This window comes from Mustelus asterias, chromosome 16, assembly GCF_964213995.1.
Source record: "Mustelus asterias chromosome 16, sMusAst1.hap1.1, whole genome shotgun sequence".
In the NCBI taxonomy this organism is placed as follows: Eukaryota; Metazoa; Chordata; class Chondrichthyes; order Carcharhiniformes; family Triakidae; genus Mustelus; species Mustelus asterias.
Genome location: NC_135816.1, coordinates 52,073,985 through 52,090,096, shown reverse-complemented (window position 1 = coordinate 52,090,096; position 16,112 = coordinate 52,073,985). Strand labels below are relative to the sequence as shown.

Below are 16,112 nucleotides of genomic sequence, written 5' to 3'. Positions count from 1 at the left end.
ATTGGAGGCGGGGCCACACACACACACGCACAAGCGGGGCGATACACGGAGAAGAGGCGGGGGGGGCATTCATAAGGGGCGGGGCATTCATGAGGGGCGGGGCCACACACGGGATGGAGACGGGGGGGTGGGGCCAAGTGGAGGACGGGGAGGGGCCGCCCGGGTCCGGGTGGGGGCGGTGTGACGTTAGCGCGTGCGTGAGGGTCGCGCGCTCGAGCCAGCCCGTCAGTCAGTTGCAAGTGAGCACCGGCCGGCCAGCCGGGGAGCACGCGCGCGTGCCCGCGCAAGGAGGGGGGGGGGTACGCGCGCCCGAGGCAGTCAGTTAAGTGAGCGCTGGCCGGGGCTGCGGGCCGGGTCAGTTGGTCCGTTGTAAAAGTGACAGGAGCTCACCCATGGGAGGGTGTGTGGGCACTCAGCATGATTCCTCAGGCAGTTTAAACGAGAATTCCGACGGCACAGGGGGTAAGAGAAAGCCGCTGTCCTTCACTCTCTCCTTCCTGACGGTTTTCAAGTTTTTTTTAAAAGATAATTATGTAATTGAGTTGGCTCGGTGTCTGGCGACGAGTGATAAAGTCTGAGTGTGGGCCTCACTCACACACATACTCCCTCACTTCAAACCTTCACCCCCCGCCCCGGGGCCGGGTGGCCGCTGAGCCCGGGGAGAGTGCTGCCTCACACCAGGGGTGTGCCATTGCTGGGTCCTGTTCTCGGCCGTCCCCAGCTCTCTCGGTCTGAGAGCTGCAGCTGATGCTGGCAGCCAGAGGGATGCTTCCTTTCCCCCGTCGAGGAAGGGATGGTACTGGGTTCAGGAGCTGCTGCTGCTGCCTTTGTCTCTCACCGGCCCACATCTGAGCACTACTTTTCCTTACCTCGTTTGACCTAAAATCGACACGTTTTAAACAGCCCATCGAGATGTTATCGCAGTATTTTAGTGATCGAGTTGAAGACTTGGTGTACAATTAACATGAGGCGCCACTCTTGATTCTTTTCTTTAAAAATGTTGTGTTCCCTTTGTTCTCCTTTGTTCGGTCCTAATAATTTTGGTGTGGCGTTGCAATGTTTACAGTCTGGTGTAGATCGTTAAATGTTTTGTTGTGTGGTAACTTTTATTTTCAAGTCTGCGTCTTTTTATTAAATGCAATGTAAGCAGCAAAGTTGGGTGATAGAGCTACCCAAATATTGATGCTTTTCTTGCAACCCCAAGCCTAACTTGATGATTTGGGCATCTTGTAAACGGTATAATTCAACAGTCTTGCACGTGTGTCCAAGCTTGGAAGTAAAAACAGGACTACTAAACGGACTAGCACATAAAACAATTAAATAACGCAGTCAGTCTGTACTGCAAGTAATTTAACTACCTTTCATTCCCTTGATGTTTTGACTTAGTCAAGTTGTCAATCACCCAAAAGAATGTCTGAAACTGGAAGGGAGTTGAATTGTCATTATGATGACATGATTTATGTTCTTCTTTAAACGGAAGATTGGCAAACTTTTTCATGACTGGCTAAAGTACTCCATAATATATCCAGAGAAGGGGCAAATTTGGCATGCTGCATATCTAACTGGAGTTTTCAAATTGCAGACTTTTCATGAAAGGAAGGAAAGATATGCTGAACTATTTTTAATGAAAGATGAACTGATGTACAGCTGCGTTATTGTTTTCTAGAAAATATGTACATTGTAACATTTTTCTGTCATCTTTCACCACCAAACTATTCCCTCCCACCCCAAAACAAAACCCATCTGGCCTCTGAGTGTGTGTGTGGTGGCCTATTTTCTGAGGCTTGTTGATGCTTGCAGTGATCCTTACCTTCACGGTTAAGAGTTCCACAACTATAAAATGCTTCATAGCCCCGGTGAGAACTGGTAACATTTATCTCCCAAAAGTAACAGATCTTACATGAACAACATTGGGATCTGAACTCAGTAGCGCCTTGAATGAATGCCCAGGCTGATTTATTGGAATTTCATACAGAACCGTTCATAGGGAGTATATTTTTCATTGCAGTGGTATATAAAGCTAGTATAATGCTGTCATGTCACAGGTTCTTTCAATTTAAAATAATATTTCTGAAAAAGATACTTCTGCATTCGCAACTCTACTTGGTGAGGATTCTATTTTGGGTGGATGAGAATTTCCATTAGAGCATATAAGCTTATGCTGTAGTCAGGTCTGTCTTTAGTGCTACATTGTCACGTATTGTGTAACTTGCCAAGTTCACAGTGGAGCAAATGATGAGAACAATGTATTGGTCTAAATGCATGCGTGAAGGGCCAGAATTCCAATAAAACTACCTTTGTTGTGGGTAGAGACAAAAATGCATATTCACGTTTAATCACTTGAGTTTTCTTGTTTATTCTTCCTCTTGGTCACTGATTTCTTAAATGGATAGCAACAAAGTATTCCCATTTGTGTACATCCAAAAAGATGCAACATAGGTAGATGTTTTTGAGGAAAGAAATACTTCGAAGAAATTGAACGTCTTTTTTTTCAAAAAAAAATGTTATGGTAAGTGCTGTTAAAATAACCGAGGAAATTATTGCTATTGTATTTGAATATAGTTGCAGAAGAGTATGAAGATGTAAAGTAGGAGAGAATTTATGATTGACTGGAAGCTCAACATAAAATCACATGACTTTGAGGGAGTCCATTTTTGTCACATTCAAACCATTTCCACATAAATTATTACTCAGTTTGTTTTTGGAGACTTGAGCAATTGAACATATTAATTTTCAAAATAAATGTTTTAGTTCATGTAATTGAATTGCAATGTTGAGGAAATATTTCCTGCATCTACATTGTAATAAGCTGAGGGGGATTGCTCTTTTTCCCCTTAAGTACAACAATTTATGGAGCAGGCACCTTGCATTAACAATATTGCTTCTCATCCCAAGAGATTTTGTTTTAGTTCATTGATTGTGAAGGACTTTAGGACGTTATGAGTTATAACAGATGTTATGGAACATCTGTGTAAATGCTGTTTTCTTCTCTTGTCACTTTTTGTTTCATCATGTTTATTATTTGGTCATATTGCCTGTAGCCCTACAGACTTAGTTTATTCTTAAATTTATTCCATGCATTGAGACATAAATACAAATTTCAAATCCAGGATTCCAATGACTTAGATCCGATCGTGCCCATTGGATATTTTACTAAAAATTCAACAGTGATTGTAAAACAAAAAATAATAGAATACAGTAATGTAGTACTAAAACAGTAAGCATACATTAATTATGCTAACATTTCACAGCTCATTTGTGACAAGTTCAGCACAAAAAAGACATGCTTGTCTTTCTCATGCCCCAAACTGAAAATGGAAAGTAGTTGTTGAAGATAGTTACTCTAGGTAGGCCATAAGCCAAAGATGGGAATGCTGTTCCACAGGGATCGATACTGGCTCCATGCTATTTTCCATTATTAAATGCAATTTATAATTGGAAGTACAATTTCAAAATTTGTGGATGACACCAAATTTGGGATTATATCGTAATAATTTGTAAGATTTAAACCAGAAATGTGGAGTGGATAATCCATTTAAGCTCCTCCCTGATATTCCCACACCCCAAATGCAAGTTGTTGGCCAATTTGATTCAGTGATATCAAAAATGGCTAAACGCAATAGATACAGCAAAAGCTACGAGTCCCGACAACAGCTTGGCTATAGCACACAAAACTTGTGCTCCAGAAATTGCTGCACCTTGAACCAAGCTGTTCCAGTACTGACAACATTGACATCTTATCCAATAAAATGGAAAAATGTCCCACTTGTGTTCCATCTACAAAAAATACGATACATCTAATCCTGCTAATCACCTCCACATCAGCCTATCTCAATCATCAGCTAAGTGATGGAAGGATTACTCTAGATTGCTCCTTTTCCATGTCAGTTGCCAACCCAAACCTTATGATAGTATGATCACTGCTTCCTCAATGTTCCCCGATTGACACTTGACCCACCTCCTTCCCAAGAACCAAATTTCCAGCAATGCCTCATTCTCATTGGACTGGAGATAAAAATGTAGAAAATTCTCCTGTTCCAGTTCATAAACTTTTCCTCCTTTTACAGTATTATTACCATAATCTCCATTAGGATAATTAACGTCATAACTATTCAATAGCTTTTGCACCTCTGTAGTTTCCTTGCAGATTTACTAGTCTGTATCTTTCCCACTAGTTGGCCTATAGAATACCCCTATTATAATGATACATTTTGCTTTCTAGCTCTAACCAAAGAGATTGTCCTTGACCCATCTAAAACATCCTTTCCAATGTTTAATATTCTCCTTTTAATTGGTACTTCCATTCCTCCTTAATCAATACTTCCACTCCTCTTCCTTTTATCCTTCCCTATGTTTCCTGAACACATTGTATCAAGAAATATTTAGTACCCAAGCTTGCTCTTTTATGAGCCGGTTTCCATTATCACCACCATAATATATTCCCACTTGGCAATATGCACTTGCAGCTCACAAGTTTATTTACTGTGTTCCGCATACATGCCTAATTTAGGCCTTATTGAATTCCCTGTTACTCTGACCCTACAACTTTACTATTTCTTACTGTAGTGCTTTTTGTCTCATTTTTTGTTCACCTTGTTTTTCCTCTATCATGTTTCATTTGGTTCCCCACTGCCGCTGTCCCACCAACTTAGTTTACTATGTCTATTAATATGTAGGATTAAATCGTGTATGTATTTTAATCAAATTGATTCATATTTTGAATGTCTGTCCTGTTGAAATAATGGATTATGTATATAATAGTTGGAGGGCTAACATTTTCATTGCAAAAACATATGTATTGTATGTCTCGTGACGGAACATGAATTTGCCATTTCATCTCTTAAACCTGTTACGCACCATTCAATGAGTTCATAGCTGACTTGTGATCTAACTCCATCTTTGGCTATCTTCCTTATTATACATGTCCAACAAAAATATATCAATCTCAGTTTTTAAATTAACAATTGTCATTGCAGAAGAGTTCCAAACTTTTAACACCCTTGGTATGTAGAAAGTATTTCCAAATTTCACTCCTGAAAGGTCTAGCTCTGATTTTTTGAATATGTTGCCCCATCTTAAGTTCATCTTGAAAACTTTTAATATCTCATAACTCAGCCTCTTAGGATTTATTAACACCTTGTATTATGCAGTTTCAATTATGAGACCAAGAGACATAGGAGCATAAGTGGGCCATTTGGCACATTGAGTCTGCTCCACCATTGAACGAGATCATGACTGAACTGAAATGATGATCCTCAACTCCACTTTCCCACGTTATCCCCATGACCCTGATTACTGTTTAAAGGTCTGTCAATCTCAGACTTAACAACCCAATCTCCATAGCCTGCCGAGGTAAAGAATTCCACAAAATTACTACCTTCTGAGAGAAGAAATTTCTCCTCATCTTAGAAGCTTAGAAGAAAGCATAGAAACCCTACAGCACAGAAAGAGGCCATTCGGCCCATCGAGTCTGCACCGACCACAATCCCACCCAGGCCCTATCCCCATATCCTTACATATTTACCCACTGATCCCTCTAACCTACGCATCCCAGGACACTAAGAGGCAATTTTTTTTTGACATGGCCAATCAACCTAACCCACGCATCTTTGGACTGTGGGAGGAAACCGGAGCACCCGGAGGAAACCCACACAGACACGAGGAGAATGTGCAAACTCCACACAGACAGTGACCCAAGCCGGGAATCGAACCCAGGTCCCTGGAGCTGTGAAGCAGCAGTGCTAACCACTGTGCTACTGTGCCGCCTCATCTCTGTCTTAAATGGATGACTCTTATTCTGAGATTATGTCCGCTGGTTCTAGACTCTCCCATAAGGGGAAAAAAAAACTCCGCATCTTTTGTTTAATTGTTTGTGGGATGTGGGTGTTACTGGCTGGGCCAGCATTTATCACCCATCCCTAGGGGCATTTAAAAGTCAGCCAGATTGCTGTAGATCTGGAGTCACTTGTAGGCCAGAGCAGGTAAGAATGACAGATTTCCTTCCCTAAAGGACATTAGTGAACCAGATGGGTTTTACAACAATGACTTCAAGGTCACCATTAGACTTTTAATTCCAGAAATTTATTGAATTCAATTTTCACCATCTGCCATGGTAGGATTTGAACTGGATCCTCACAGCATTGCACTGGGTCTCCGGATTACTAGTCCAGCGACAGTATCATTATGCCACTGCTTCTACCCTGATAAGCTTCCTGAGCATCCTATATGTCTCAATAAGGTAACCTCTAATTCTCCTAAAGTCCCAATGAGTACAGTCCCAACTTCTCATAAGAAAATCCCTCATACCTGGGATGAACCTAGTGAACTTTCGTTGGATTGCCTCTAATGCCAATCAAGCTTTCCTCAGAGAAGAGGAACAAAACTTTTCACAGGATTCCAGGTGTGTTCTAACTTTGTGCCTTCATTCTCTTGTTTCAGCAAGACTTTTTTATTTTTATACTCCATTCCCTTTGAGATGAAGGCCAACATTCCATTTGTTTTCCTTATTACCTGCTGAGCTTTTTGTGATTTCTGCACAGTGACCCCCAAATTCTTCTGAGTTGTAGCTTTCTGTAGTCTTTCTCCATTTAAATAATATTTGGCTTCTTTATTCTTCCTACCAAAATGTATAACTTCATGTTTAACTATTATATTTCATTTGCCAAACTTTTGCTCACTCATTTAACCAGCTTCATAGTGTTTTATCTAAATGCTTATCTAAAACAAATTTTAAAATGAATTAACTTTTAAGTTTTTAGTAGTTTGCTCATTTGTCTGCAGGTACATTGTGTGTGGTAGAATCACAGAGTGGAAGTCAAATGTTTCTTGTCAGCATGAAATATTGTGGTTACAATATACTGAGCCTTTTTTGGGATTCCAGCAATTCATTTTACACAGGTTGTTATATTGGTATTGTTGCCTTGTCATGTTTTAAAATTGATTCTTCAGGAAACTGCAGTCAGGACATATTTCTCTCAGAACTACATAAGACGCCAGTACATGCATTGACTTAATTTGTCATTTAATGCCACATGGCTCTCTGCGGGGATATACCAATAAATAATTATATAATCCAGTTAAAATGTAATGGTTTATTATTTTTCAGTGGGTCTTCTACAGATCTTAATTGAACCACCGATATATTTTTGCAGCGTCAACTATCTAGTTACTAAGCTACTCCTGATTAAAATTATGAGCTTTTCATGTACTGTGCTGTTGAAGCATTATCTGTATCTCTATATAACTCACAAGATGCAGACATATGGAGAGGCTTTTGGAATACTTTCCTTTGAATTAGACAAAGGTTAATGGATTTGTTGCTGTGATATTTTTGGAGATTGGATTCCATGTCATGCGTGGCTTCATTTTCTTGTGCTTGTGGTGCTCTGCCAGTTTTGATACTTTGAGGAGAATGTAGCAATAATGCTCATTGTTTCATGCAGGTAAAGCTGCTTTTTACATTGCATTATTAGTAATGAGGAATATTATAATGCTACCTTCCTAATTTACTGAGCAGCCAGTCTTGCAAATTAATTGCATGTGCTACTTGTTATTTTGGACATGTCAAGACCGAAGAAAATGAATAGGAAAAGGCCAGCAGCTCCACCAAAGGATGCCCCATATTGTCGTAGTTCAAGTTATGCGCACCACAAGCTATCCACCCACTCCAACGAACCAACTAGCCACACAATCTCTTAAGCCAATCTCTCTAACCCCTCAAGCCACAAGTTCCTGGAGTCCACTATAACTGGGAGACATATCTGCAGCACTCTACCTACTTTTTATATCTAGTGGGACAGCCATGGTCAGCAATCCTTCCACCTCCCTTTTTTGAATGCTTTGTATTCACTGTAAGCTAGCAACTTCTTCCACAACTCAAGGAAAAAAAACGCCTCCTGGCATCTAATCTAGTATTTGCTTATGTGAGTCACACCTAGTCCATCACCTCTGTGCTTGCTGACCTACATTGGTTTCCACTCCTCCAATAACAACTACTTATATTGATATAGGGCCTTTTAATGTAGTAAAATGAACCATCACAGGAGCACTGTCCAACGTTTTGACTGTATTACAGGAAGATATCTTAGGGCAAATGAATAAAAGGCTTGGTCAAAGAGCTATTTTTAAGGATCATGTTAAAAGAGAAATCTGGAGGTTTGGAAGGCTGAAGACGCAGCCACCAATGATGAGTGAGAAAAATTTGGGATGCACAAGAGACCGGAGTTTGAGTAGTGCAGTTGTTGGCCTGGAGGCAATCACAAGGATAGCAAGGGCCATGGCCATGAACTTTGAAAAAGGGTAATAATTTTAAAATCAAAACATTCCTCACCTAGGTGCCAATGTAAGTCATTGAACATATTAGTGAGGGGGGAACTCTGTGAGGTAGGATGCCAGTAGAAGAGTTTTGGGTAACCTCAATTTATGGAGGCAAGAAGCTAGGATGGTATCAGGTTAGGAGGTAACAAAGGCATTGATGAGGTTTTCCACAGCATAAGAGCTGAGGCAGAAGTGGTTTTTAAAATTCTCATGTTCAAGTACCCCGTGTTGCTCATCACTAATTACAACATACCCGTGCTTCAGCCAACTTCCCCTTTTTTTTTGTTGTCTGCAACCTATTCATTTAAGTGCCCTAAGCTTTCAACTGTTTTGTGCAGCCGTGCACATGTGGCAACTCCCAAGGGGCCAAATTGTGCTCTGCAGCATAGGAATTTCCGGATGGTCACACTGCTGAGACAGAACATTGGCATTTCTTCAATTCTGACCTCTTGTGTCCCCAACTTTCTTTGTGCCACCATTGGTCTTTAGCAGCTCTAAGCTTTGGAATTCCCCCTGTTGCAAGCACAGGAAAAAAAGACAAATCCACTTTAAAAACAGAGCTCGAACCTCAGAGACCGGCAACGACAAGTCCCAGTTAGGTCTCATCAGTCTTTGCGCATGCATCAGTCCTGAGAAGGCGGCACATGCACAATTCATTCATTTTCTGATCTTTGGTGGTTCTGCACATGTGCCTGCTGGTGAATGGTCGCACGTGAGCAGTTAGTCAGGTTTAATGTCTATGCTAAATGGCCCTGCGCACGTGCATATTTTGGTCTTTTCTGGGGGTTTTTTTGTAGAGAGCTCTGCACCTGCGCAGAAGAAACAAAAATAGAAGTGTACCAACACAAAAAAGTGTCAGGTGACTCGGAAGAAAGCACCATCACACAGAGAGGCACTGTAGAGAGCAGATGTTCCTAAAGAAAGGAAAAAAGTTCCAGAAACCAAGGATTGGGACAGAAAAAAGATCCCAGAAAGACCGTGAAATCAAGGGAAAATATAGGAATCTGAATGAGGTCCTGTTCAGTGAAGTTGCAAGTACATGGTAGGGATTCTATGAAGAGAAGACTCCAAATTAAAGAGAAAAGCTGAAGGAAAGTAACATAAAGCAAAATAGGCTTGTGGGAAGATCTGAGGAAATGCTAGAGTTCAGTGACTCCTTACTGCAGTGAGGCAGTGGTGTTCTATTTGATATGATTGAGTAAAGTGCATAGAAGGTGAAGCTTGAATGCACCTGGCGATCTGGGCAGAGGTATATTGGAAAGAGAGATTGAAACCCTGGTGGTGGATCCTTCTTGATGTCTGAGAGAAAGTGTCGTTTGGAGAAGATGTCAAGACGAGTTCATTGAGAATGGAGATTGGAAACTCTTGTGAGAGATGGAGGTGTTTTGATCCCACACTCTCCACCCACTGGATTGGTGGTGGGGTCAAAATACCATGAGAATCGAAAAGAATGGTTCACTCTGGTGTGAATGCGCTTTCCGAATTTAATTGGCCCTCTCCACTGATGTAATGGGGTGGAGGGTTGGAATGCCAGCGATGGAAAGCCCTCGATACCTCCATAGTGGGGGGTGGGTGGAGTTAATCTTTTGTTCTGGTCAGGATGCCCAGATCTCACTAGTCGGCCTTGCCAGCTCTATATGGCCCTGCCTCGCCAGAGTGATGGCGTACATTCATTAATTTTCTTTTGACTAAGAGGCTCAGATTCTGGAGTGAAAACTGGTCTGTGAAGCTGGTGAGCTTCACGCCAGTTTCAGTCTGAGCCTGAACACGTAGAGAAAGTTTGATAAGATTCCCCCTAAGTTTCTGAGACCAGTTGGTGCTCAGTGTGAGGAGTGGCCTGGGAGAGTTGATGAGAGATCCATAGCATCTATTTTGGGTGGATTCCATCACTTGGTTTCAAAGTGTGGTATGTGAGTTTACATGGAATGTAGACTTATGCAAACGTTAGAATAGAAAATAGATTTTGTAACTTGTGTCATCCTTACTAATCTGTATGTATCTGTAAAAAGTATGGGTGGGCTGAAGGAATAGTGTAATATAGTTCATTTCTTGCTTTAATGGTTTCTATTTTCTTTGAAGTTCATCACTAGGCTCCTGTGACTCTGTTCAGTAACCGCCCTCCATTTTTCTAAACAAAAGATAAAAGTTAGAATTTATCAAGCCAGGTTCTACCCTGGGATCTGAGTTGTTCAGTGGTAACATCAGCCGGGATCGTTGCACACCTTAAATCTCTCTGCATCTCCACTGCCCTTTAAGACAATCCTTTAAAACCTGCCTGTTTGTCCAGCCATTTAATTGCCTCTCCTAATGTTTCCCTTGGTTAGATGTCAAGTGTTCATAGCTGATTAAAGTACCTTGCAATGCTTTACTTCATTAAAGATACCATAAGAAATAGGAACAGGAGTAGGCCATTCAGCCCTTCAAGCCTGCTTTGCCATTTAATAAGACCACGGTTGATCTAACACTCACTAAGTCCACTTTCCTGTCTTATTGCCATAACCCTTAAATCTCTTGCTGATTAAAATTCTATCAATCTCAGCCTTGAAAATATTCAAGGACTTGGGCTGCACAATGGTTAGCACTGCTGCCTCACGGCGCCCCAGGTTCAATTCCAGCCTTGGGTTGCTGTCTGTGGAGTTTGCATGTTCTCCCCATGTCTGTGTGGGTTTCCTCCGGGATGTTCCAGTTCCCTCCCAGAGTACAAAGATGTGTTGGTTTGATGGATTAGCCATGCTAAATTGTCCCTTCATGTCCCAAGATGTGTAGGTTGGGGGATTAGCAAATTAAATGTGTGGGGTTGTGAGGATGGGCCTAGGTAAGATTCTCTGTCAGAGTTGGTGCATACTTGATGGACCGAATGGCTTCCTGCATTTTCCATGACTCAGCCTCCAGAGCTTCCTGGGGTAAAGAATTCCAAAGATTCACCACTTTTTGAGAGAAAAAAATCTTCAAGTCCATCTTAAATGAGCACCCCCTTATTCTTTCTATTTCTGGTCCTATGCTCTCCCATACCTCCTAATGTTTATCCTGTATAAGGCCTGTATGTTTCAGTCATTTCACCTCCTATTCTTCTGAATTCCAAGGAATACAGACCCAACCTGTTTAATCTTTCCTCGTACGGCAGTCCCTCCATATGTGGGAGCATCCTAGTAGTTCTCCTCTGTACTGCCTCCAGTGATAATATATCCTTCCTTAAATAAGGGGACCAAAACTGTACCTGTGTTCTCAATGTGGCCTCACTAGTACCTTGTACAATTCCAGCAACATCTCTTTACTTTTCTACTCGAGCCTCTTTGAAATAAAAGCTAGCATTGCATTTGCCTTCCCTATTACCTTCTGCACCAGTATGCTAGCTTTCTGGGTTTCATGAACAAGGATGTAAATGCAAACTGTTATTAAAGTCTGTGCTTTGTGTAATAAATGTTTTAGCTCTTAAAGCCTGTTAGGCTCTTTCAACCTATTTTATGTGTCAGCCATGGTTCAACTGGTAGCATTCTTGTCTTGGAGTCACAAGATTCAGGGTTCAAGTTCCACTTTAAGGCCTGAGCACAAAAATCAAGGCTAATATTTCAATGTAGTACTAAGAGAGTGCTGCATTGTCAGAGAGATATTAGACCAAGATCTCACCTGACCTAAGTAAGCAAAATACTGCAAACGCTGGAATCTGAAACAAACAATATTGGAAAAACTCAGCAGGTCTGGCAGCTTCTATCCTTGATGTGGAGATGCCGGCGTTGGACTGGGGTAAACACAGTAAGAGGAGACGTCTCGCAACACCAGGTTAAAGTCCAACAGGTTTATTTGGTGGCACAAGCCACTAGCTTTCGGAGCGCTGCTCCTTCATCAGGTGAATCCTTCATCAGCGCTGCTCCTTCATCACGTGAGTCCTTCATCAGCGCTGCTCCTTCATCACCTGAAGCTCCGAAAGCTAGTGGCTTGTGCTACCAAATAAACCTGTTGGACTTTAACCTGGTGTTGTGAGACTTCTTACTGAGCTTCTATCCTTACAGATGCTGTCAGCCCCACTGAGTTTTTCCACCATTCTCTATTTGACCTACCTGACTTCTTGGGTGAATGTAAAAGATCCCATGGAACTTTTTTGAAGAAGAGCAAGGTACTTTATTCGAGCCAGTATTTATCCCTCGATCAACATCACAAAAACAGATTATCTGGTCATTGTTACTTTGCTGTTTGTGGGTATCTACTGCACAAATTGGCTGCCTGTGACCATACTTCAAAAGTAATTAATGGGCTGTAAAACGCTTTCAGACGTCTGGTGGTCATGAAAAGCATTATATGAATACAAGTCTTTCTTTGTTGTTTTTATTGTTACAACAAAGGCCCTTTAATGTTCCTCCTTTGAAACATTATCAAAACCTCTTATCATCCACAATCGTAGGGGATCAAAACAAGACACCAGTGGCTTAGCATTTTCCATTCTGGGTGCAAATTGTGGTTAAAAGTATGCTAGTTTTCTGAAGTGAAGTTATGGTTCAAGTTTCTGCTCAAACTCATTTGCATAATCATAAACATAAAATTTTCCATGAACCAGCACATTGGACAGCATTTTAGAATTTCTTTTCACTTGTAATCAATGATATTTGGTAACTTTATCCAGTTTTATTAATAGTCAAATGGATTTATCACAAAAACATATTTATTCAGTGTGTCTAGTCTCCATTTCTGAATAACCTAATATTAGATAACTGAAAAATTACTTGAAAAAATGAAGAACTGTTTACCCAATTTCTTTAGTGTACCCTAATCCAGTGTATTAAAAATAATTTACTATCTTTTCTAAGAAGGCATAGAAGAGTAATATAGTTTGAAAAAGTCTGCGCTGTTAGTATTTCCATTTTAAAGGTCAAATGATTTCATACCAGTTAGGCAATCAAAATATTAACTATCATTAACACTAGGGAAAATGATAACTGGAGCTTCTAGTATAATATTGGTTTATTGTTAGCAATAAACCTGACAGCATTAGAAAACACAACCTTCTATGAAACTGAAATGTCTGCTGTCAAATTCTGTTTTATACTGTTCCTGCGAAGTGCCTTGGGAGGTTTTATTATGTTAAAAGTGCTATATAAATTCAAGTTATTGTAAATATAGCTCTAGTCTTTTTAAATTTCATCATTGTAACTGTGTCATCTCACTTTCTATATTTAATTTTCAGTTTCTAATAATTATGCTTTCTCACTGTTTATGTAAATTTTCAAACTTTAAGCTGGGTTGCATGCATATGAAAAGATGTATGCTGTTCTGTTCTTCCCCCCCCCCCCCCCTCCCTCCACACCCCCAGTCAGCCTGTCTGCCAACATGCCCTTGTGGTTTAACCCTGGATGTTTCCCCTATTACCACCATGTGATATCTTTAGTTGGCACAATAAAGGCTTGCAAACAAGTAAATATCGGTTGGAAACTGAGTAATTGTATAAATCTCCTGGTTTATTTTTCACTTGAAGGTGGCGATTTTTATCACTACTTCAAGCTGTGTTTGTGTCTTTACTTGTTAGAAGCCACTTATTTGATTAAGACTGTTGAAGCTGGCAGTCTTTACGCAATTTGGGAAAGCGTTTCTCTTAATTCTTACTTAGCTGTTACACTTTTCTTTTAATTCTGATCCCAGGAGCCCACAGTCAAGAGCTGATTTCCAGTGTTTTTTCTGTTTAATTCATTTTCTGTACATTGATAGGAAACTTGTTGATCCAGTTATATCTGATCTACGAGTATGCTGCCACCATGGAAAACTAACTTAAAAGTATGAGTTCAAGAAGAGTATAAAAGCAACTTCAGATATTTATGGATCCAGTGTCGGACTTCTGAACCACAGCAACATGTAGGGCAGACCTTGATGTTTATCAAGAGCAGTGAAATACCACCTGCTTGCCCACTTTCATTATATTCGTTAGCTAGTGAAAGAGAATGATTCAGAAACTTACTACTAAATTTGTTATACACCAGTTTATGCTTTAGGAACTTTTCTGACAAAAACAAATGCAATCATATACATATGATCACACAAATTGATAGATGTTCATTAGAGAGGTTGGCAAATTCAGGCACAAATTTTGGGAAAATGAACTAGTTCTACAGTAACAGGGTTCACAGCTTACAGCAAAAAAAGGACAATTACATGGGTTATATCAGATGCTGTCAGTAAGTCTTGTAAGGAAGCCGTTTCAATCATATGAATCTCCTTCCCCATCCGAGAGAAAGCAAAAGCTACAAACATGTTGGCCAGGCCTTGTAAACTTTTTTTCAAGTGTTCACAAATGTATTTATAGTGGGTTTTGTTTACTAGTTGGGTTAAGACTATTACTGGCATTGCAATTGATTTTGATTTTCTGTACTGTCTCTTGGATTACCCAAGGGAGATGGACTTTGATCATATGATCTATATTTGGTTTATAAATGAGGCCTGCTGCACTAGCACTAAGTAGGTTTGCCAGTGCAATCTTAATCTAAATTCAAATCTAAGCAAGAATCAAGTTTGAGTGATCTGAAAGAATTCTTTAATGACCATGCAACTTTCTTGAATAACATAGCATTGTACACCACGGTGGCTGATCTTTTGGGGTAGTATTTGCCTTTCTCAGCCTCTTGAATATTTCTTCAGAGATCTAAAAGGAAAAATGGTGAATATTGAATTTGAGATTTCATAGAATTCCATCAAGCCTCCACCGACAACAATACCACCCAGGCCCCACACCCGTAACCCCATATATTTACTCTGCTAATCTCCCTGATACTAAGGGCAACCTAACTCGCGCATCTTTGGACTGTGGGAAGAAACCAGAACACCCGGAAGAAATCCATACAGACACGGGGAGAACATGCAAACTCCACACATTTCCTTTTACGTTTCTTCACACCCTTCCCCCAACTCCTTGTTGGAATAGGGTTCCAGTGCACCTGTACAGCCCAAATGGTTGTTATTTGAACCTCCAGAACCATTTTTTTTGATAGGCTACTTGACCAAGAAGTTACTTCAGAAGCTTGACCCTTATCTTTCAAAGGAAAGATATGCACACACACCTAGCTCTATATGAGCCACACGATCATAATTGCAGTTGGCAACATGGCTGTCTTTCATCACCCCCACCCCCCTCCCCCCAACCTTTCCACTCAACATACACTCACAACTGACTTTGGGGTGTAAAATCTGACTGATCAGCTAACTCGCCATTGGGGGTGGGTCATTTTCACTTTGGGCATAAGCTGGCAAATTGTAACCTGCTTAATTACCATTTCCACTTGTATCAAGGTGAAGCTATAATTTATCTCTGTTGAATCTCAGACCTTCTTGCTGCATATTGACTCATTGAAACTATTTGTTCGTAATGTTCAGTTGCTTAACACATTTTTTTGTAGGGAACTTCAATAAAGCAATTTTATTTTGGAAATGTTTGACTATAATACTGCGTCTGATTTTGATTTATTATTGTCACATGTATTAGCATACAGTGAAAAGTATTGTTTCTTGCGCGCTATACAGACAGAGCATACCATTCATAAAGAAGGAAATGAGTGAGTGCAGAATGTAGTGTTACAGTCATAGCTAGGGTGTAAAGAAAGATCAACTTAATGCAAGGTAGGTCCATTCAAACGTCTGATGGCAGCAGGGAAGAAGCTGTAATTGAGTTAGTTGGTACGTGTCCTGAGACTTTTGTATCTTTTTCCCAACAGAAGAAGGTGGAAGAGACAATGTTCTGGGTGCGTGGGGTCCTTAATGATGCTGGTTGCTTTGCCAAGGCAGCAGGACATGTAGACAGTCAATGGATGGGAGGCTGG

At 40.6% G+C, this 16,112-nt stretch overlaps 1 protein-coding gene across 1 annotated transcript in view; it reads left to right on the top strand.

Moving 5' to 3' along the window:
- The first annotated feature begins 290 nt into the window (after positions 1-290).
- LOC144505172 (ubiquitin domain-containing protein 2) overlaps positions 291-16,112 on the top strand; it is a 70,503-nt gene continuing 54,681 nt past the window's right edge. The window contains exon 1 of the mRNA XM_078231119.1: positions 291-462. Within this exon, the coding sequence (XP_078087245.1) occupies positions 393-462 (70 nt within the window). The 5' untranslated portion in view covers positions 291-392. The remainder of the gene's footprint in view (positions 463-16,112) is intronic.